The sequence below is a fragment of the Rhododendron vialii genome, chromosome 6a (genome assembly GCF_030253575.1).
Source record: "Rhododendron vialii isolate Sample 1 chromosome 6a, ASM3025357v1".
NCBI lineage: Eukaryota > Viridiplantae > Streptophyta > Magnoliopsida > Ericales > Ericaceae > Rhododendron > Rhododendron vialii.
The window spans coordinates 31,276,609-31,297,999 of NC_080562.1; the positions used below are offsets into that span (position 1 = coordinate 31,276,609).

The 21,391-nt window shown below is 39.3% G+C and overlaps 2 protein-coding genes, 1 long non-coding RNA gene, 2 other non-coding genes and 1 pseudogene across 5 annotated transcripts; 2 read left to right on the plus strand and 4 right to left on the minus strand.

Annotated features, from left to right (window-relative positions):
* Window positions 1-5,905: 5,905 nt before the first annotated feature.
* On the minus strand, window positions 5,906-6,456 carry LOC131329017 (uncharacterized). Its single transcript, XR_009200595.1, has 2 exons — window positions 6,046-6,456; window positions 5,906-5,967 (listed from the first exon to the last, which is right to left on the minus strand). It is a non-coding gene; the product is annotated as an uncharacterized LOC131329017 (long non-coding RNA).
* A 1,040-nt stretch (window positions 6,457-7,496) lies between these two features.
* LOC131329018 (uncharacterized) lies at window positions 7,497-12,585 on the minus strand. Its single transcript, XM_058362042.1, has 7 exons — window positions 11,975-12,585; window positions 10,491-10,631; window positions 10,286-10,399; window positions 10,015-10,188; window positions 8,724-8,839; window positions 8,222-8,303; window positions 7,497-7,925 (listed from the first exon to the last, which is right to left on the minus strand). Exons 1-7 carry the CDS (start codon window positions 12,392-12,394, stop codon window positions 7,920-7,922), a joined length of 1,053 nt encoding a protein of 350 aa, XP_058218025.1. The 5' UTR covers window positions 12,395-12,585; the 3' UTR covers window positions 7,497-7,919.
* Window positions 12,586-14,266: 1,681 nt separating this feature from the next.
* Window positions 14,267-14,338, minus strand: TRNAQ-CUG (transfer RNA glutamine (anticodon CUG)). Its single transcript has one exon. It is a non-coding gene; the product is annotated as a tRNA-Gln (tRNA).
* An 80-nt stretch (window positions 14,339-14,418) lies between these two features.
* On the plus strand, window positions 14,419-16,339 carry LOC131329019 (pentatricopeptide repeat-containing protein At1g03560, mitochondrial-like; annotated as a pseudogene).
* A 1,812-nt stretch (window positions 16,340-18,151) lies between these two features.
* On the minus strand, window positions 18,152-18,223 carry TRNAQ-CUG (transfer RNA glutamine (anticodon CUG)). Its single transcript has one exon. It is a non-coding gene; the product is annotated as a tRNA-Gln (tRNA).
* Window positions 18,224-18,305: 82 nt separating this feature from the next.
* On the plus strand, window positions 18,306-20,553 carry LOC131329020 (pentatricopeptide repeat-containing protein At1g03560, mitochondrial-like). The gene has a single exon (XM_058362043.1). It carries the CDS (start codon window positions 18,358-18,360, stop codon window positions 20,320-20,322), a length of 1,965 nt encoding a protein of 654 aa, XP_058218026.1. The 5' UTR covers window positions 18,306-18,357; the 3' UTR covers window positions 20,323-20,553.
* The last annotated feature ends 838 nt before the right edge of the window (window positions 20,554-21,391 follow it).

Consider the following 21,391-nt stretch of genomic DNA (forward strand, 5'->3'; position numbering starts at 1 on the left):
GTAGCCAACATGAGCCTGACCTGCGACCTTAGAGTGATTGACATGGCAGATTTCGACATAATCCTGGGGATGGACTGGCTATCAGCACATCGAGCTGTCATAGACTGCCATTAGAAGATGGTAACGGCTTATACTCCTGATGGGACTCGTTTCCGATTTAAGGGGGATAGACAGACGACAAATTCGACGACGAGAAGATCAAAGTGGCAGAATCAACTGTTGGGATGGCTAGCTAGTCTCCAAATGGAATAAGCCGACAAGATGGAATTGGGATTACCACACATCGTTTGCGAGTATGCGGATGTTTTCCCTGAAGAACTTCCTGGCTTATCCCCAAGAGAGAGTTAGACTTCACATAGAACTCCAACCCGGAACCGCACCGATTTCTATGGCGCCGTACCGGATGGCCCTTGCAAAGCTAAGGGAGCTCAAGACACAATTGCATGAACTGTTGGACAAAGGATTTATCAAACCAAGTACGTCACCCTGGGGAGCACCAGCACTATTTGTGAAAAAGAAATAAGGAACCTTGCGGCTCTGCATCGACTACAGAAAGCTAAATCAGGTTACAATCAAGAACCGGTATCCGTTGCCAAGGATTGATGACCTGTTTGATCAATTGAGAGGAGCAATTTGCTGTAATAATGAGCCAGACTCTATTTAGGTTTTCAATAAAAATGTTTATTTAACGTTTCCAAAATTAGGGGCATTACAAAATCATTTGCTAGGAAGAGGACAAGAGTACAATCATGGGCTTTTGGATTGACTAGTCTTATTTGGAAAGGTCAACAAGTAATCCAAGTCATCATTGTTAGTACTTTAGGAAGAAATGATGGGATTTGGTTTCGACTTGTCAAGTGATGTGTGCATATGGCTTATTTGACTAATGCATGGAAGACTAAAAAAATGATGATAATGAGAGATATGGCATAATTCTTGAAAAGACTACACTTGGAAGAGAAGTGATTACATATTCTAGGGTTAAAAAGGCCCAACTAGGGTTTGGAATTTAACTAGACTTGCCAAGTAGGATTTCTAGCCAAGAAATGTAATTTTATAAATTTTTTTTTTTTGGTCACCAAGTAAATATACAAGTGTATATATAAGCCCACTTGTCTTTAGAAAATGGCTAGATAGCCCGATGCGTAGTAATTCAATTTTTACGAAGAATGAAATTAATTATGACGGACTATTAGAAAGTAAAACGGAATTTATAAAGCAATCCAAGAATTAATTAAAGAAATTCAATATTTAACGAAATTTTTATTTACTAAAAATCGGAGTTATTACACAAATAATCTCTTTTTACTAAAGAGATTGCAAAACAAAAACACAAGGCCAATCTGTCTGCCAATACCACCCAAAACTCTCTTATCATTGCTATTCCGAAGAAAGTTTACACTTATAATACCCCTATCTGCAGTACGTTTATATCTTTTTATAAGCTTCAACAAAATTTGTCAGATCAAGCTAACAATCATAACACAACTATCTTCACACGCTTTCTCTTTTGAGTGGCGGTGGTAAGGGGAGGTGGACCTGGTCCAAGACACAGTGCAACAACCGAAGCACATGAAAAGTACACAAGAGTAATCAGAAAAGCAAAACTATTTCTCCATGTTAAAAAACACAAATTTATTGTTTCCCCAACACAAAATTCTTAATTATGTTTCAGCAAACGACTAAGACAGGAAATGGTTACAGAATTTCTAAAACACCTAGATATGCAATGTGACATGTCTCTATATAGTTTAAAAAACCTTCATTAAAAATAACCGTATATAACTTCTTCAACTACTCGGGAACATATCACCCCATTGATTGTGTATCATGCAGTACTTAAATCACACTGGTGACCAGTAAAGTGAGTGCAATTGGTGCTCTGGAACCCATTTTCAATGAACATAACTAAAAACACAGCAAAGAATATGTAGCTTTTCTCAGTCAAACCATGCTCAAAACAGTGTATGCTATTTCATAATCTACAAATCCAGCACTATTACTCGATCACAATTTGTGCACCCTATTTCACTACCATGTTCTATGGCTAACGGCTTGAAAATGGGCCCCACTGGCCCACAAACTATATCTCTAGATTAGATAGTGCCGCTAAAGCTCGGAGTTGAGCCAATGGTTGTGCATGTGCTAGCAAAACCGTGGGGTACATTAGTTTTATGGGCCAACTGGACTCCCTAACCAACGTAGCAGCAGATGCAAGTCCTTCTTGTTGCATACTGGGATAACAGGGATGTCGGAGAAACAAGCAGCCGCATCAACAACCGCTCCCATAGCCAACCTTTCTTCATTGACTCTGCCGTGAAGTTCCGAGAGCACCTCTACAAAATAAGCAAGCTGCTCGTATACCACTATCTCTTCTTGCATTGTTGGGGATGCCACACCGTTTTCAGGATTCCACAAATTCAAGCCCTCAACCGTGCCCGAGTGCATTTATGAAAACGTGCAACTTAGATTACCTCTCCAACCCATATTTTTTCCAGAAAAGCGACAGCTCTGACGTCATTTTCTCTGCCATCGGAATGGCTACCTAAACGTATAAAGGCTCCATCGCAGCATAGAGAGTAATCCTTGCTTCTCTGGTAGGAGCAAATGATCCACTAAGACTATCCATTGCATTTGGGAAATTTACAATGAGCTGATCAATACGGGCTTGATATGGCACAGACATTCTGGACTCCCAGCGTTTGGTGTTCCTCAGCTCAGTTGTGTTAGATAGAGAGAGTTGTAGGCTGTGCCGCTGTGGTGATAGTCGATTGGGTTTGGGAGTTTATCAAACCTATAGTGTGTTTGATTTCAGAACCAACTAAAATACCCTAGACTGCCTTAGGTTATCAAACTCCAAACCCAATTGACTATCACCACAGCCTACAACTCTCTCTATCTAACACAACCGAACCGAGGAACACCGAACATCGAGAATCCAGAATGTCTGCGCCATAACAAGCCCGGGTTCACCAACCCCTTGTAAATTTCTCGGACGCAATGGATAATCAATTGGATCGTTTGCTCCTACCAGAGAAGCAAGGATTTCTCTCTATGCTGTGATGGAGCTTTTGTACGTCCAGGCAGCCATTCAGATGGCAGATGAGAATGACGTCAGAGCTGTTACTTTTCTGAAAAACAATATGGGTTGGAGAGGTAATCCGAGTTATCCTCATAATGAGCACATTTTCATAAATGCACTCAAACACCTTGATATTTCCTTACTTGCCACGGTTGAGGGCTTGAATTTGTGGAATCCCAAAGACGGTGTGGTGCCTCCAACAATGCAAGAAGAGATTGCGGTATATGAGCAGCTTGATCATTTTGTAGAGGCACGCACAGAACTTCGCGACAGAGCCAATGAAGAAAGGTTGGCTATGTGTGCAGTTGTTGACGCGGCTGCTCGTTTCTCCGACATCCCAGCATGAAACAACAAGGACATTGATAGAGCCACATTTCAAAAGCATAGATTTATAGTTTCTCCTACACAATGTTCTATAGTTTATTTAGTTTTCAGCAAAACACAGAGACAGGAAACGGTTGCAGAATTTTCATACCACAAATCTGCAATGGGAAAGGCATGTATGTAGTTTTAAAAAAAAAAAAAAAAACCTTTAAATCATTCAAAACAAAGGAATATAACTTCTTCTACTACTCAGGAACATATTAGGCCCATTGATCCCGTATTATGCAATACTTAAAATGGCAATGGCGACGACTATAGTGAGTTCAATTGGTGCTCTGAAAACGGGAACCCATTTTCAATAATCATTACTAAAAATACAGCAAAGGATATCTAGCTTTTCTCGGCAAAATCATGCTCAAAAGAAATTCCCCAACAATATCCTAGAAGATAAATAATAATGATTCACCCAACAGGCTTCAACATCGAAGTTACTAACTTGGGCGAATCTAGAAATCTGAACCAGAAAATAGTTTCCCATCTACTAACCAAAACAAGTGCAAAATGACATGCAAATTGTCATGCAACCAAGAAGTCACTGGAAGATGAAATCAAAAGTGATGACACAGCCATGGAGTGGTTAGACAAGTTTCATAGGTTTTGGAAGCCTAGACCAAAGGCTAAGGATAGCACGAGCATCAAGAAGGCTTTTTGGTCCAAAAATAAGTGTCCTTGGTAGTTGGTAGTTCAAGGGTCATCTATGGTAGTTTGGTAGTTAAAGGGTCATCATGAATTTAGTGTTTGCTTTAATATTCATTGGTAGTTAAAAGGGTCATCATGTATTTAGTGTTTGCATTAATAATCATCCAGATGCATTAAACACATGTTAGTAGGTTCAATGTATGCATTTATATCTAGGTTCATTCACACATTTTTTTCAATGTATTCATTAATTAGGTTCATTTCATTTAGAGTTCTAGGAATTCGAAGAGTCTTTCCCATGGATTATAAATTGAGATGTAATCTTTCATTTGGAATAGAGTTGATTAATGAATTGAGTTTTACAAGGTTAAGGCCTTTGTAATAGGGGTTTGGGCTGCGGTCCTTCCATGCAAAAATCGCCTAACCCTTGCAAGGGTGAAGCACCTCTATCTCTCTTTCTCTCTCAACTTCTTCTATTCTCTCATTTCTTCTACTTTGCACACTTATTCAAGCAATATTCTTATTTCCCCACCCAAACCACCACGATTCCAATTGTAGGCAGCAATACGCTAAGGGTTCTAAATCTGTCCTACGTCAAACAGGTAGGGTATTTCCCCAACTTGAGGAGAATAAAAGATGAAGATACCAATGCAAGAAGTATCTCCTCTATGTACAAAAGGATTGCCATTAACTACAGCTGACGCAGTTGCTATCAAGGTAATCTCTCCTTGGCCGGACACGATGCTTTCTCTATCAGCATTTGATGGAGCTCAAAGACATACACAACTCAACCCAAGCAAAATCATTCAGCTACATGAATCCCGCTTCTCAGTTGTAGAGCCATATTTCATACCTAAATGCATTTCCATCAAGTGTTTTCTATGGCTTCGAAGCATGTTCTTTTTGAACTTCTATTTTGTAGTGGGCTGAATGTGACGGTTCGGTCACGGTCACTACGCTCGGCAGAAGACCAGGTTCAGCCCCTAAAATCTGTCTGGTACGAATGAGCCTCTAACTGGACTTATAGGCTTGGCAGTATTGTTCAGCAACGACAATGCTCGAGTTAGGAGCTGAAGGCTATCAACTTAACCCGAATACAAACTGACCCTCCTCGGTTTGGCCACAGGGGCTCGGCCACCCTTTTCATGCCAGTTAGCCCACATGCTTGTAACCACCTTATCCAGAGTGGCGGGTATGACGTCACCTGAAGCGGTTATGGAGCAAGATAACCATGGACGCGCATGGGTGAGAGCTGGTGCTCATAATTGATAGCTGCCTTATCCATGACGTCAGGGGTGACATCAGCCGAGGTGGTTACCAAAGCGTGTCAGGCACGTGTTCGAACTTTAAGAGCAATGCAAATCACTCTATATAAAGTAAAGGAAGGAACCCTAATGAGGTACTCACTCTTCTCCACCCCAAAAAACCCTAGTACTTTCCTTATCTTCCTCCGTCTTCTGACTTGCTCGTCAGAGGGTCATTCCGGTGGTTGGCCAAATTGACACATTTAGTCGTGCGTTCCCTGTGTAGATTAGGCGAAGGGCTAGGCGAACTCAGCTGTTGAACCAGGAGCTCAGGAGAGGTCCCCTAATTCAGATCAACAACCCACATATTTCTAAACAAAAAATCACGAAAACTAAAATAATAACTGTATTTAGGACGAATTAATTTAGACAAAAAAAATCAGCCTTACAAACCATGTCAACCAATTAATGGGATCCACCACAATAAAAGGCATACGAACTCTCCTCCTTTGCATGTTTTAGGGCTCATTTGATTCTTATCACGTACAATAACAGATACTCAAGCATAACCCTTCATATAATGTCGATTAAAGCCACAAAGTGCTCGAATATACATTTCTACAAAACCACATTATGCAAATGATCATAACAATGAACAAAAATCAAAGCAGAAGCAAGAAGAGGGCGGAAAATCACCTAAAAAAAATATCAGATGCCGACCATCTTGAAGACGATGAAGCAGAGGAAACCGAAGAATATGAGCAGGAAGAGGTAGTCTAGGAGCACGAAGAACTTGGTCGAACCATGGTTCCTCATCACATTCTTCGGCTTCTTCTTCTGCTGCTGCTGCTGCTGCCTCGGAACGGTTTCCTCCAGAGGTTCAAGCTTCGCCATTTCCGTACGAATGTTATTGAATTTTCGGAATCACAATCTAGGGTTTCAAGAGCAGACGATCCCGTTCTCTCTCTCTCTCTCTCTCTCTCTCTCTCCTCGAAGCACAAGGGCGGTCGTTCTGTACAGTTGTACCGTGCCAGCGCGCATTGTTACGGTTAAGAAATCACGTGCATAGCTTGTGAGGGCTCAAAAGAGGATCAAGTCTTTGGTCTTACTATTATTTGTGTAAGATCTTCCGCTCCTGCTCTCCATTCTCATTATGAGCTCGCGCGCTTTCAATCATCGCTCTTTGCGTGCAAATTTTAGTAATTTGTTGTGCTTTTTAAAGACGCTTTCACTCTCATGCCCTTGCTCACGCACGCACATTATGTGACTTGGATCCATATTGGTCCCGCGTTATCGCATTTCTTTTTTTTTTCTGATTTCCTTTAATTTTTGCATCAACTTATTATTCGTTATCCTCATCATAACACTCCAGAAATTATACACAAGTAATCAAATGAATTTTTTTTAGGTGGAATTATTACATACTTTGATCACCCAGAAAACAGGAGAAGCAATCTAAAAACAAATACACTCTTGATCGTGTTTTCGTCCAATAGCAAAATCGAGCATGCATTCTTTAAATAGAGGGTATTGTATTATCTGCATTGCTGCTTCCGCTGTGTAGAATATATTGTCAGAAGTGAAGCGGGTGCTAGTTGGCAACCCGAATATCCCGACATAAGAGGTTGGTAGTGGGCGGTATAGACGGTATCTCTTTATTATTCGTGATATTGGCGTTATTTCTTATCGCTATTTGCATTTTAGCAGGTTGGTCTGGTATAAGAAGTTATGGGAATCCTTCTTCATCTAAAGAAGTGCTTGCTCGCAGTGCTGTGCCCGGACAAACTTAGCATCTCTCTTCAAGAGGTACATAACAAAATGACGTTGTAGGCACTTGATTACCATGATGAGAATATGAGATGACTTCCCGGACACCCTCTGAGCAAAAAAATACTCAGCATAGTAGAGTCATAAATCAATTCATATGTCAACTAATCCCCTTCCCCGGTCAAAAGCAGACCATCCATACCGGGACTAGGAAATTCAAAAGAAATTACCCATTTCAGTGCAGAAAACTCGATAACTTTTGGTGAGTCTGACAGACAGTTCTATTTGAATAACCAGAAAGAATAAAGGCTGAAAAAGAAGCTGCAAATACGAGTGCAGATTTGGCCATCTATAACTCGGAAAGCAGTAGCTAGGGATCATTTAGACGAGCCTGAACATCTAGTAAACATGAAAGAGGAATTGGTATGTCTCATATGTATCTCAACTCAAGAACAAATGCTAACACAAAAAAAGAATTACACACGGTATTGTTGTACTATCACAAGCTTCTTCTTACAATACATTTTAGCTTCCCCTCCTATCCCGACAATCAAAATACAAATACAAAAAAAGGAAAGAAAAAGATAAATAGTCAATGGTATTAGATTAAAAGTGGTTTAGCGTCCATAACCTACAGCAGCCCGGTAGACAAAGATCGCCAATTATGAGCACGTTCTTCGTACAAGCATATCTCCGTCTTGAAACAACGGAAATGATGATTTCGGTAACCCTCTTCCAACTGCTATTTCACCATAAAACTTACACATGGTTCAATTGTATGTACTTTCAAGTCATTTACACAATCACTCCTGCAAACCATTAATCACACGAAAGCATCTCGGTTATTCAAGATGCAACCACATAATAAAACTATGAAAGGTTAGGTCAGAATACACTCTTTTGAGAGGCTAAAAAAAGGGTCCGCAAAACGAAGCCCTAATTAAAATCCATTTCTCACGCGGATTAGGACATCATTCATTACTATACAGCCCACTGAATGCATTTGCATTGGTCTCTATGCGTTTGGGTACAGGTAGGGCTATCCTAAGACATCCTGATTCCCGAGGCTACGAGACCCCACAGCAGCACTTCAGTTTCATCATACCTTGTGGGAATTGCTTGGTGAACCGGACTTTGCTTCCATTGATGCTTCTGATATTCGAATGTCAGCTTTCTCGTTTGAATAACTGCAAAAGAAATTTTCAGTATTACTCACCACAGAAATTTTCATTGAATTCCCCGCAGAAATTTCAGTGCTACCCGGCGGCAGCTGACACTACTCAGACTAACAACTGTTGGTCATCTCGATTGATAGTATCTTACACCTTGTCAAATGGCAGAAGAGATAACCAAACAGTCACCACATTTCAACACGAGAACCGGGAATTTACACGTTGTATAAGCCATTATGTTAAAAGCATACTGCAATCCATCAACTGGACAAATGTGATCTACAGTTATGCAGTCATGTATGGAACCTGCATGATTCTGCAACTTCGACAAAAAGAACTAAAATATCTTCGAGAAACTGCAAATTGCTATACACTACTTCAATTCTTATTGTCCTGTCATTTCAACAAATTATAACTGGTTGATAAACAACTCACGTGGATAGTATGGTAACCCAGATGAGCTCCACGCAGTCCACCCAAAGAAGCCTTTGCTCTATGGGGACCACGCCATAGGTAATCAAATGAGCAAAAGGCCATAGCTTCCATCCTGCCTGTCAAGCAAATTACAATGAAATAAGTTTTTCGCATCACAATAACAGATTATAGACTTGCTAAACATTTTTTTACTTGAAATCGCTTTTTGTCTAGAATCTAATGATAAACTACAACCATGGAACTGCTGTTAGACATATCAAATCATTCGGAACCCAGTCTTAATTATTCATGTACAAATAGCCAGGAGGAATACACCTTCAACTGATTTTTCATGATCTAAAAAACCACGGAACTGCTGCTATATTTTCAAATGATTCGGACCCAGTTCTGTTGATGTATTGATAGATTTTAAATCTTCGGGAGGAATACCCCTTCAGAAGTTTAGAGTGACATATTCCCATTAAAAAAAAATTGAGCGACATCGATAATAACTTGTATTTGGAGACTTCCAAACTGATAGCAAACTTCCCAAGCATGCACCAAAAATGGGTCAGTTTACTCCTCACACCCAGGACTATTGCAATAACAATCAGACCAAACAACTGTCATGTTCCACTGAGTTTTTCTTCTTTTTTAATTATTTTGTTTATTTTTCTATTTTTTTTGGGAGGGATTCCAAGTTATATTACCAAACAAAGAGAACAAGTACAAAACAACCAATGGCATACCCTCCCACACCTCAGCCTCATCAAAGGCCAAACCAAAAACAAACATAGGACAAGCTCAAGTCCCTTGAAAATTTCTACTCCTACCAGTGTGTAGAATTTTTGTTGACACATTCTGCTGAGTTTCTTGACTCCTAATTTGACAAACTCCGCCAAATATCTGACATACTTTTTTGATCTAACTATTGTAGCACCCAAGTTGGTCTAGTTCATTAAAAATAAGTAAAGATAGTGCACTGCGGCCCAGTTCAAATTTCAAACTAGAAGAACAAAGTCCTTGATGTTTGGACAATTAAATTCATCTTGATTCACATTACTAAGAGAACACATAGTGACCAGTTGCATACGCAAAGGAGCAAGCGGTTTTTCTAAATCGAACTAAACGCATTCCTTAGGTTTCAAATTAAAGACACATCTTAGAGCAGGCCCAATTCTGAAAAGTACGTGTTTTAACCAGAAAGCTTCACAAACTAATCACTAATGCATATGGTAAACATGCTAGTCATCAAGAATGACTTGGAAGCACCCAAAATTGCGCAGATGCAAAAACGCGAAGGGATTCTTACAGTCAACATTGGCCAAAAGGTTGCCTTCAGTTCGTTAAAAGTATTTTCTGGGGACTCCAGACGCAAGAAACCCAAAACAACGAAATAGATGCTGTTCCAAAGTGCTGCCCATGCAGTTTGGTCAAATGCCACTTTTGCAGGGACTACCCACCAATCATCAAAAGGGATAAGAGCCTGAAAGCAAAAGTAACGATTTCAGCCATTACAGCAACCTTCAAGAAATTAGTTGGAAGGAACAAATTATGAACTAGTAAAAGTCTACAATGATCACCTCGCAGAACTGGTAATAATAATGAGAAAGGAACCCATGAAGCAAGAACCCAACAAGGCCTGATCTAAACATACGTGTCCGATCAAATTCAAAAAGCGGTTTCCCTTCATAACACTGCAAATTCAGTAGCATGTGACTAAGGATCAAGATAAAAACAACTTGAGGTGTATAATAACCGTTAAGAATTATCATTGGAAACACGTACTTGAGCAATCCAATCTCCTATTGAGTAGACAACTCCACTAATCACCATTTTCGCTAATACCGGGTTTGATTTAAGAGCTTCTTCATAGGCAACCCAATTGTGTTCAGGTGCATATCTCAGTACCTCATAGAGGGTCCATCCCTGAAAAATACATATGAAAACAAGCGAGGTGTCTTAATTTAGTATCCCAACTATGTAACTATTATGATCTTAGCCCAACAAAAAATGAATAGGAAAACTAAATTTGATCCTCCCGATCAAATAAATAAATAAATTTGAGCCTATTGAATTTTCTAAAAAAACCATACCGAGCCTTAAGTCCCAATCAATTGAGGTCTCTCTCGACTAACTTTTCTATTGCCCTTAGTTCTGAGTTAGAAGGCTACTTCCAAGGTGAAAGATGGCTAAGGCAGGGTACTCTCATTTCTCCCTCCCTCTTTTTGCTTGTTTTGGAGGTTTTGCTAAACTTATTCAGAAAAAGATTGAGCAGGGAGGGTTTTCACACCACCCAAAATGCAAAGCTTTGAAGTTGTCTCAGAGAGCATCTGCAAATGATCCAGGCTGATTACGAGTTCCTTCAGCTCATAAATGAGGCACTAAAGAAGACCTTTCACATTTCAGCCGAACAAAGACTGAAAAAAAATCTTGTGTTGTTTGCTGGGGTGGATTAGGATGATCTAACCAAAGCTGCATTGAGTCAGATTTTAAACATTCCCAAATGCAAGCTGCCATGGAAGCATCTTCGGGTTCCTTCAGTTTCATCTAGTCCAAAAGCTGAGGACTGTATACCATTAAAGCAAAGGTGGAATGGGAACATATGTGTGTGCCCCTAACTAGGGTGGGTGGTCTGGGATTTATATCTCTAAAGGAAAAGCCACCATGCTGAGGCACCTGTGGGCAGTATCTGAAAAGGTTACAGGTTTTGGGTTAAGTGAATTAACACTTCAGTGATTGAGCAATGAGCACTACTATTTACGAAGTATGGTGCAGCCTGGGGACTAGTCTTTGACTGTTAACGAGAATTGGGGCAGCCAGTGATTAAACATATTTTCGGGGATGCCAAATCGAAAGCAATATCAGATTAAAGCTGAGTTCTTGGGAACCAGTGGAGCATTCCATTGTTAAAGCTCCTCTTGAATGTTGTCCTCTTCGCTCTTCCAGTGTTACTTGTTTTAGCTCTGTTGATTTTTTATGCCTAAAAATCCGTGTTCCATTCCGTTTTCCAAGTGGAGTATCCTCCCAGTAGTCTTGTAGCAGATTTACTTCCGTTTGAATGACAAGATATTTACAAAAACGAAAACGAAAACAAAAATTCAGATAAGCAGACAAATATCAATATTCAAGAGTAGACTTGTGATTTTCACTCAAGAAAGTTGACAAATTTGAGTCATCATAATGGAAAAGGGCCCAATCTTATGTAACAAGAAGTGATACTTCACCATAACCATATAGAAAACCTCATCTAAGAATTTGGGTCAACTTACTTGCCAATAATCATGATCAATGGTGAGCAACTTGGTGATAGCAATAGTACCAAAACCCAGAACAATAGCAGCATTAATTCCCCTACCCACAAACTTATCATAATCTTCAGACCCAAAACTAGGCATACGGTTCTCTCCCTCCAATTCCTGTCCAATCCCAACATTGGGTTCTTCTTCTTTATCCTTTAAAACCCTGGCCTCCGCAGTAACCACCTCCCTGTCCTCCGCGACCGAGTTAACAGCCCAATTGGGCCTCTTTTTGGTGGAAAGAACTGAATTCAGAGATGGGTTTGATTTGGACAAGATTCGGGAAGAAGGGAGCGAAAGAGTGATGCAAAATGAATTGGGATTCTTTGATTCTGTGGTGGGTTTGGTAAGTGGAGAGAGGATATGGGCAGTGATGCCTGTTAAAGAAGCCATGTTTTTGGAAGTTGAGGAAGAAGAAGAAGAAGGAAAAGAGAAAAGTTTAATAGTATGAATCGGGATGCCCGTTGGCGGTGTAGTGGTGGCATATAAATTGGTTGTATGAACGAATGGGAATGCGTTTTCCTGCTGCTGGTTTGCAAATCCATGGTCACTAGTGGTCGCGACGTCTAATCGCTATTACGTCTAAAGTTGTCTTTCGAATTCATCTGAAATTTACAAGAGCCAAGATTGGAAAATGAGAGCTCAAAATGATAATGGGAGTTTATAAATGCAACTGTAAATTTACTACATGTAACGTTTACTAAATAAAGTCACAAAATGTTATAAGAATTTGCTACATATAATCCAACAAATAATCAAGAACTTTCAAAACTACCTGGGTTATCCCTTTTAACTCTCCCCATCCCCCTTTTCTCGCATGTCGTCATATTCGAATTCTAGAGTTTGAAATTTTGGCAGCATTTTAAGTTTTAGAATATGATATTGTCAGCAAGTTTTGAACTCAAGAGTTTGAAATTTTGTTATAATTTCAAGTTTTAGAATATGATATTGTGTATAGGTTTCAAACTCTAGAGTTTGCAAACTCTAGACAATATGGAAGAATGATAAGTTTCAAACTATAGAGTTTTCAAGTTTTATAATCTGACAATGTCGGGCTAGAACCAGTTTAAAAATGGAGGACTAATTATTGTCTACAATTTTCAAACTCTAGAATTTGAAATTTTGTCAGAATTTTGAGTTTTAAAATATGATATTGTCATCAATTTTCAAACTCGAGAGTTTGAAATTTTGGCATAATTTCAAGTTTTAGAATCTGACTATGTCGGGACAGAACCAGGTTAAAAATGGAGGAGTGATGAGTTACTTGTTGTTGTGATTTCGACTCTGAAACTACAGCATCCATGGCTACATCTTCCTTGTCAACTTCCATTTACATTGCACAGCCTTCTAATCCCCAATCAAAATGCACATTGCTCTCATATATTGGGTCAAAGACTTCTTCTTTACCAATGGAGGGAGAAGAAGTAATGGAGGTTTCCATTGAGAGGTAGGAGGAGTGAGATGAGAGTTCGGAGGCAAATGTGGACTGGGTTTATGGTGGGAGGTGGGAGCTCCTGGAATGGTGGTGGTGAACTTGGAACAAAAGTAGGAAGATGAAACCTGGAAGAAGAAAATGAGATTGAAAATATGGAGGAAAATGTGGGTTATGGGGTATATGTTATAGATGTGGTTATATGTTTGTGATTGTATGTAATAAAAGTAGGAATATTTTTGTCTATTTTTGTAAGGGCATTTTTGTCTGAATATTATTTACTCAAAAACAAGTTACATGCAGTAAATTCGCAGTTACATTTATAAACTCCCATGATAATTGGGGGTGTGAGTGAGAGCGAAAAGTATTATTGAATAATGACGTAAAGGCATAGGAGCATGCATGAGATGATGATTCATAAAGCTCCCTTGCATCCTTGGTGCAGGAAATTTGTTTTCAGAATTTTTTTTTAAGGTACTTCTGATAAAATCATGAATAAGGTAGAGTAAATAAAAAGGAAATGTCTTTTTTCCTGACAAAAGTGCTACACACATAACGGTTGTATAAAACACAATACAGAACCAATCTCTAGCCGTTCATTGTCGTAATAAATATTAAAGGATCAAAAAAAATAGGTTTGCATGAATGAAGGCTAGAATCTCACACAAATTAAAATTATCAAAACACCAAAAAGAAGGTTACAAATTACAATGATGATCTTTCTTTGTTGGAAAAACATGTTAGAACTTCTTTCCTTTTCTGTTTTTTTTTGATCCGAACATAATAGAACTTCAAAACCATAGTATCGAAGGACCAAAAACTTTAAGTAGAATAGGTCCCACCGAGACTTGAACTCGGGTTACTGGATTCAGAGTCCAATGTCCTGACCACTAGACCATGGGACCTTATTTTTGCTATGGAACCGCAATATCTTTTTAATATATCTTAACTAACACCATGTGGAATTCGTAATCCAGTATCCAAATGCTCTGCCGTGACACCATCTGAACTTGATCAGTAGAGAGTAATCCAAAACCCTAATGAGAAAAACCCTAACCAAATCTCTCTCCACCTCAATCCCTCGACCTTTCCGTCCGTATGTCCATGGCAGAAGGTACCCCTTTCCTGTGTACACACCACCAAAACCCACAAAATTACACCCAAATGCAAATTTCAGCTCAAATCCCAGGTGGGTATTCACCAATTCAGTCCCACTTCCAGAATGGGTTCAACCCTTCAGTGACGTCTCTGATCTCATCACAGACCCCAAAAACCTCCACCCCTCCCCATGGGTCCGCCAAATTCTCAACCTTTTGGACAATTCACCCACCATGGAGCAAAATCTAGATTCTTATTGCCTCAAGTTTCTGATCAAATTGCCTCCCAGCTTTGTGGCCTTCGTGTTGCGGTCCGAGGTGCTTCGCAGGGAATCCGATGTGGCTTTCAGGTTCTTTCACTGGGCTGGTAAGCAAAAGGGTTATGCTCATAGTATTGAATGTTATGTTGTGTTGATTGATGTGTTGTCCGTATCTGGTGATTTGGATAGGATTAGAGGTGTGTTTGGTGGATTTAAGGATACGGGTTTGTTGATGAATGTATCCGCGGCAAATTCGTTGATTAGGAGTTTTGGGGGACTTGGAATGGTGGAGGAATTGTTGTGGGTGTGGCGTCGAATGAAAGAGAATGGGATTGAGCCAAGTTTGTACACGTATAACTTCTTGATGAACGGGTTGGTGAATTCGATGTTTATTGAATATGCAGAGCGGGTGTTTGAGGTGATGGAAGGTGGGAAAGTTGGACTGGATGTTGTGACTTATAATACGATGATTAAGGGGTATTGTAAGTCTGGGAAGACCCAAAAGGCAATCGAGAAATTTAGAGAAATGGAAGTGAGGAATGTGGAACCTGATAAGATTACGTATTTAACTTTGATGCAGGCGCGCTATTCAGAAGGTGATTATGATTCTTGTTTGAGTATCTACCAAGATATGGAAGAAAAGGAATTGGAGATTCCACCTCATGCGTATAATCTAGTGATTGGAGGGCTTTGTAAAGATGGGAAGTCTTTAGAAGGCTATTTTGTTTATGAGATTCGGAGAGGCTGTAAAGCCAATGTGGCGATATTCACTTCTTTGATGGATTCATATGCCAAATGTGGGAACATGGAAGAGGCTTTAAGGCTTTTCAAGAGAATGAAAAGTGATGGGTTTGAACCTGATGAAGTTACTTATGGGGTAATTGTCAATGGTCTATATATGCAAAAGTGGGAGGTTGGAGGAGGCCATGGAGTATTTTGAATTTTGCAAAGGTAGCAATGTGGCTATTAATGCCGTCTCCTACTCAAGTCTCATTGATGATCTTGGTAAGTCCGGGAGGGTAGATGAAGCTGAGAAATTTTTCGAAGAGATGGTTGAAAAGGGATGCACACGGGATTCGTACTGCTATAATGCACTTATCGATGCTTTAGCTAAGAGTGGGAAGATTGATGAAGCCTTAGCCCTCTCTAAGAGGATGGAAGATGAAGGTTGTGATTAGACTGTGTGTACATACACGATATTGATAAGTGGATTATTCAACGAGCATAGAAACGAAGAGGCATATCAATGTGTTGTGCAAGGCTGGGCGTATTGAGCACGCTTGCAAGTTGGCCGATGGGATTGTTGATAATGATAGGAGTAGAGAAATACCCGGGAGAGTTCGCATTATTTTGATCAATGCCTCGAAGAAAGCGGGGAATGCCGATTTGGCAATGAAGTTGATGCATAGTAATAAGAATGGGCCGTGAAAAAAAAAAAATAAGAATGGGATAGGGTATGACCGGATGTGTAGCATTAAAAGGCGGGTCAAGTTTCGGATTCTCGTTGACAGTTGACTGTTAGCGATTTTATTTTATTTTACTTTCAAAATCGGTAAAAGTAACATTTTATTTAGAAACTTGATAGGGTAAATCAAGTAGGGGAAAAGGAGAGGTGTGGACCGAAGCAAAATTCGGACGTTCTGGCTAGAACAAAATCCGGATCGGTTCGCACCTCCCTTTTACCAATCGAATTTCGATGATTCGAGCTGTTCAATGTGTTTAGAACGTGATTTTAAGGATACTCACAAAAAATCAGAAAAAAAAAGAAGTTTTGAAAGGGCTTGATTTGAGCAGTTTTTATTAAACTGTTTAATAAAAAATTGTTCGGATGAAGCCCTTCTTGGTTTGTTTTTTTGTTGATTCATTGAGGGTACCCTTAAAATCATATTCTGAACACATTGAGCGGCTCAGATCATCAAAATTCAATCGGGACGCTATTTAACGGAGCCTTTAACAAAATCCGTTAGTCATTCGGACGGAAGGGGGCGTTTTGATTAACGGAAGATAACGTTGGGAGTAAAATTGATTTTTTTAAAGGGTTAGAAATCTAATTAAAATTTAGACTAAAGGTTGAGGGTATTTTGAAATTTTCCCCAAATGATAAGGCACTTCCTCCAATACTATAGGAATTTTAAGTAGTCAACTTAGACCAACATTTTGGGACATGTAAGAGCATTCGCAATGTAATAATCAAAATTGGATAACCAAAAGTTGTCACATCATCTTTTAATTATCCATTTAAGACATTGCTAAGCTAAGGTTAGCAATGTAGAGGTCCACAATGTAATAATCAAAATTGGATAACCAAAACTTGCCACATCACCTTTTTAAACTAAAAAAAATTCGAAAAACTAAAATTTTTGACAATAATTTGAATACTATTTTTGAAAAAAATAACAGTTTTTTAAGAAAATAGTTTAGTGAAAAAAAATTTGAAAATAGTTTTTTTCAAAAAGAAAACAGTTTTAAAAAAACTTCTTTTTTTTTTTGAAAAACTATCAGAAACTGTTTTTTTTTTTTTTAAGTTTTTGTGTAAAAACACTTTTAAAAAAAGTTTTTTGTAAATACTGTTTTTTTAGTTTCTGAAAAAAAAAACAGTTTTTGAAAATAATTTTCTAGAAACATTGTTGAGAGAGAGAGAGAGAGAATGATTTTATGTAATGATGAATGTATTTGATTGAGAAAATGTGGGGACCATTAGATTTGATTATTGGCAAAAAGATTGCTAATTTTGATTATTCAAATGCCAAAATTTGATGATTTGCTAAGAAGTTGCTAAGTTTGGTTATTACAATGTGAGCACTTTTTTGAGCAAATATTGCTAACTTTAACAACTTTTTAGTTTTGATTATTACATTGTGAATGCTCTAAGAGTAATAAATGAGACAAATAAATTGGGACGGAGAGAATATAATATATCAACACAGGTAAAAAAATAAGTTATTCACCAGTCATGGTTTAATTGAGGATTATGGGGATCGGCAGGACAAATACGAGTGTGGTAGAACCCTGATTACGCTTACAAAGGCCCTTGGTGGCAGAGGAGCAACAGTCAAAGACCACGGGGAAGCATTACGGGCAACAAAGCGCAATAGCACGAGCATGACAGAGGACCAGAATAAGGAATCTCTCTTGCTGTTAAGGCTAGATTTTAGAGTTCCCCAAAAATATAAATATTAAAGGATCAAAAAAATAGGTTTGCATGGGTGAAGACTAGAATCTCACACAGATTAAAATAAAATTATCAAAAGACCAAAAAGAATGTTACAAATTACAATGATGATCTTTCTTTATTGGAAAACATAATAGAACTTCAATAACATAAATTAATTTCAAAGTAACAAAAATATTTGGGTTATAAAGGTCCCACCGAGACTTGAACTCGGGTTACTGGATTCAGAGTCCAATGTCCTGACCACTAGACCATGGGACCTTGCTTTGCTACGTAGTCGCAAAGTTTTATAAATATATCGTAACTAATAGCATGTGGAATTTCTAATCCAGTATCCAAATGCTCGACAACGACACCATCTACTCTTGATCAGTAGAGAGTAATCGAAAACCCAAATGAGAAAAACCCTAACCAAATCTCTCTCCACCTCAATCCCTCGACCTTCCCGTCCGTACGTCCATGGCGGCAGGTACCCTTTTCCTGTGTACACACCACCAAAACCCACAATACTATACCGAAATGCAAATTTTAGCTCAAATCCCAGGTGGGTATTCACCAATTCAGTCCCACTTCCAGAATGGATTCAACCCTTCAGTGACGTCTCTGATCTCATCACAGACCCCAAAAACCTCCACCCCTCCCCCTGGGTCCACCAAATTCTCAACCTTTTGGACAATTCACCCAACATGGAGCAAGATCTGGATTCTTATTGCCTCAAGTTTCTGATCAAATTGCCTCCCAGCTTTGTGGCCTTCGTGTTGCGGTTGGACCCACTTCGCCAGGAATCCGATGTGGCTTTCAGGTTCTTTCACTGGGCTGGTAAGCAAAAGGGTTATGCTCATAGTATTGAATGTTATGTTGTGTTGATTGATGTGTTGTCCGTATCTGGTGAATGGGATAGGATTAGAGGTGTGTTTGGTGGATTTAAGGATACGGGTTTGTTGATGAATGTATCCGCGGCAAATTCGTTGATTAGGAGTTTTGGGGGACTTGGAATGGTGGAGGAATTGTTGTGGGTGTGGCGTCGAATGAAAGAGAATGGGATTGAGCCGAGTTTGTACACGTATAACTTCTTGATGAATGGGTTGGTGAATTCGATGTTTATTGAATCTGCAGAGCGGGTGTTTGAGGCGATGGAAGGTGGGAAAGTTGGACCGGATGTTGTGACTTATAACACGATGATTAAGGGGTATTGTAAGTCTGGGAAGACCCAAAAGGCAATTGAGAAATTTAGAGAAATGGAAGTGAGGAATGTGGAACCTGATAAGATTACGTATTTAACTTTGATGCAGGCGTGCTATTCGGAAGGTGATTATGATGCTTGTTTGAGTCTCTACCAAGATATGGAAGAAAAGGAATTGGAGATTCCACCTCATGCTTATAGTCTAGTGATTGGAGGGCTTTGTAAAGATGGGAAGTCTTTAGAAGGCTATTTTGTTTATGAAAATATGATTCGGAGAGGCTGTAAAGCCAATGTGGCGATATTCACTTCTTTGATGGATTCATATGCCAAATGTGGGAACATGGAAGAGGCTTTAAGGCTTTTCAAGAGAATGAAAAGTGATGGGTTTGAACCTGATGAAGTTACTTATGGGGTAATTGTCAATGGTCTATGCAAAAGTGGGAGGTTGGAGGAGGCCATGGAGTATTTTGAATTTTGCAAAGGTAGCAATGTGGCTATTAACGCCGTCTTCTACTCAAGTCTCATTGATGGTCTTGGTAAGTCCGGGAGGGTAGATGAAGCTGAGAAACTTTTCGAAGAGATGGTTGAAAAGGGATGCACACGGGATTCGTACTGCTATAATGCACTTATTGATGCTTTAGCTAAGAGTGGGAAGATTGACGAAGCATTAGCCCTCTTTAAGAGGATGGAAGATGAAGGTTGTGATCAGACTGTGTATACATACACGATATTGATAAGTGGATTATTCAACGAGCATAGAAACGAAGAGGCATTGAAGTTGTGGGATATGATGATTGATAAGGGCATTACTCCTACTGCTGCCTCTGTTAGAGCTCTTTCTATTGGCCTTTGTCTTTCTGGCAAAGTAGCAAGGGCGTGTAAGATCATAGATGAGCTGGCGCCGATGGGGATCATTCTGGAAACGGCTTCTGAAGATATGATCAATGTGTTGTGCAAGGCTGGGCGTATTGAGCAGGCTTGCAAGTTGGCTGATGGAATTGTTGATAGGGGTAGAGAAATACCAGGGAGAGTTCGCACTATTTTGATCAATGCCTTGAGGAAAGCGGGGAATGCCGATTTGGCAATGAAGTTGATGCATAGTAAGATTGGGATAGGGTATGACCGGATGGGTAGCATTAAAAGGCGGGTCAAGTTTCGGATTCTCGTTGACAGTTGACTGTTGGCCAGACTTTGTTAGCGATGGTTTTATTTTATTTTTTTTAATCGGCAAAAGTAACATTTTATTTAGAAACTTGATAGGGTAAATCAAGTAGGGGGGAAGGGGAGGGGGTTCCAACCCAAGGTTGGAAAATACACATAGATGTAAATGACCTCAGACACACAGCCTTATTATCAGCTACCTTCTTTATAATTTAGGTGTTATATATACATGGTGAAGTTTGGCGGGGAAGTTTGCACTTTGCAGACAAGAAAATTTTGTAACTGTGCGAACTGTCGTCGTGCTGTCCATCCATATGATGGTGTTTGGCAAGATTTTTTATTTGACTGCAAAATAAGTAATGCCGAAATGTCACAGAAACCCATTTTAGTGCACTAAGCTTCTTGATGCTTGTATCTGAAGAGATGGAATTGGAATTAAAACGTCCATACGCTCAAGAACCTTCAATTTTTCCTCCTGCTACAGCTGTTGAATTGTCGAAATGCCTTGTAGGAAGACTGGAAGAGTATCATCTCTTAAGTTCATTTACTCTCCCTTCATGATTCGCAGATTATAACCCATCTGAATTTTTCTGTCCATCGCTCATAATTTGAAGAGAAAGGATGTCTGGGGTCGCAAACTGCAGTTTTGCTCCCCATTATTTTCTTCCATTATTTGACTCGATGTTAAAGGTACTTCTTCTATCATCAATGGAAAGAACTGGCAATTCTCGGCAAGTGAATGAATAGCACATCGTTGCTTTTTGGAAGAACCACACACCACTTATACAGTGTTTGGTTGTCATCGGCTTTAAACTATAGGCTACGTTTGGATAAGGAATGTTTTTCTACAAAGATAATCTCAGTGGGCACTTTGTTCTTACGCCATCCTGGATAAGTCGAATCAATCAAATGCATATGGTTCGTGTATAAATGCTTCGAAAACTAGTTTTCCAGTGGCTTGAATTTTGAAGTTGTCTAGAAAACATCTACTCTAGTCACTAGCCTAGTTTTTCTGGACCTTCAATATCCAAGTCAAAAACTAAGTGTTCACAATTACTAATGTTAGCTCAGCAGCTAATAGCTCA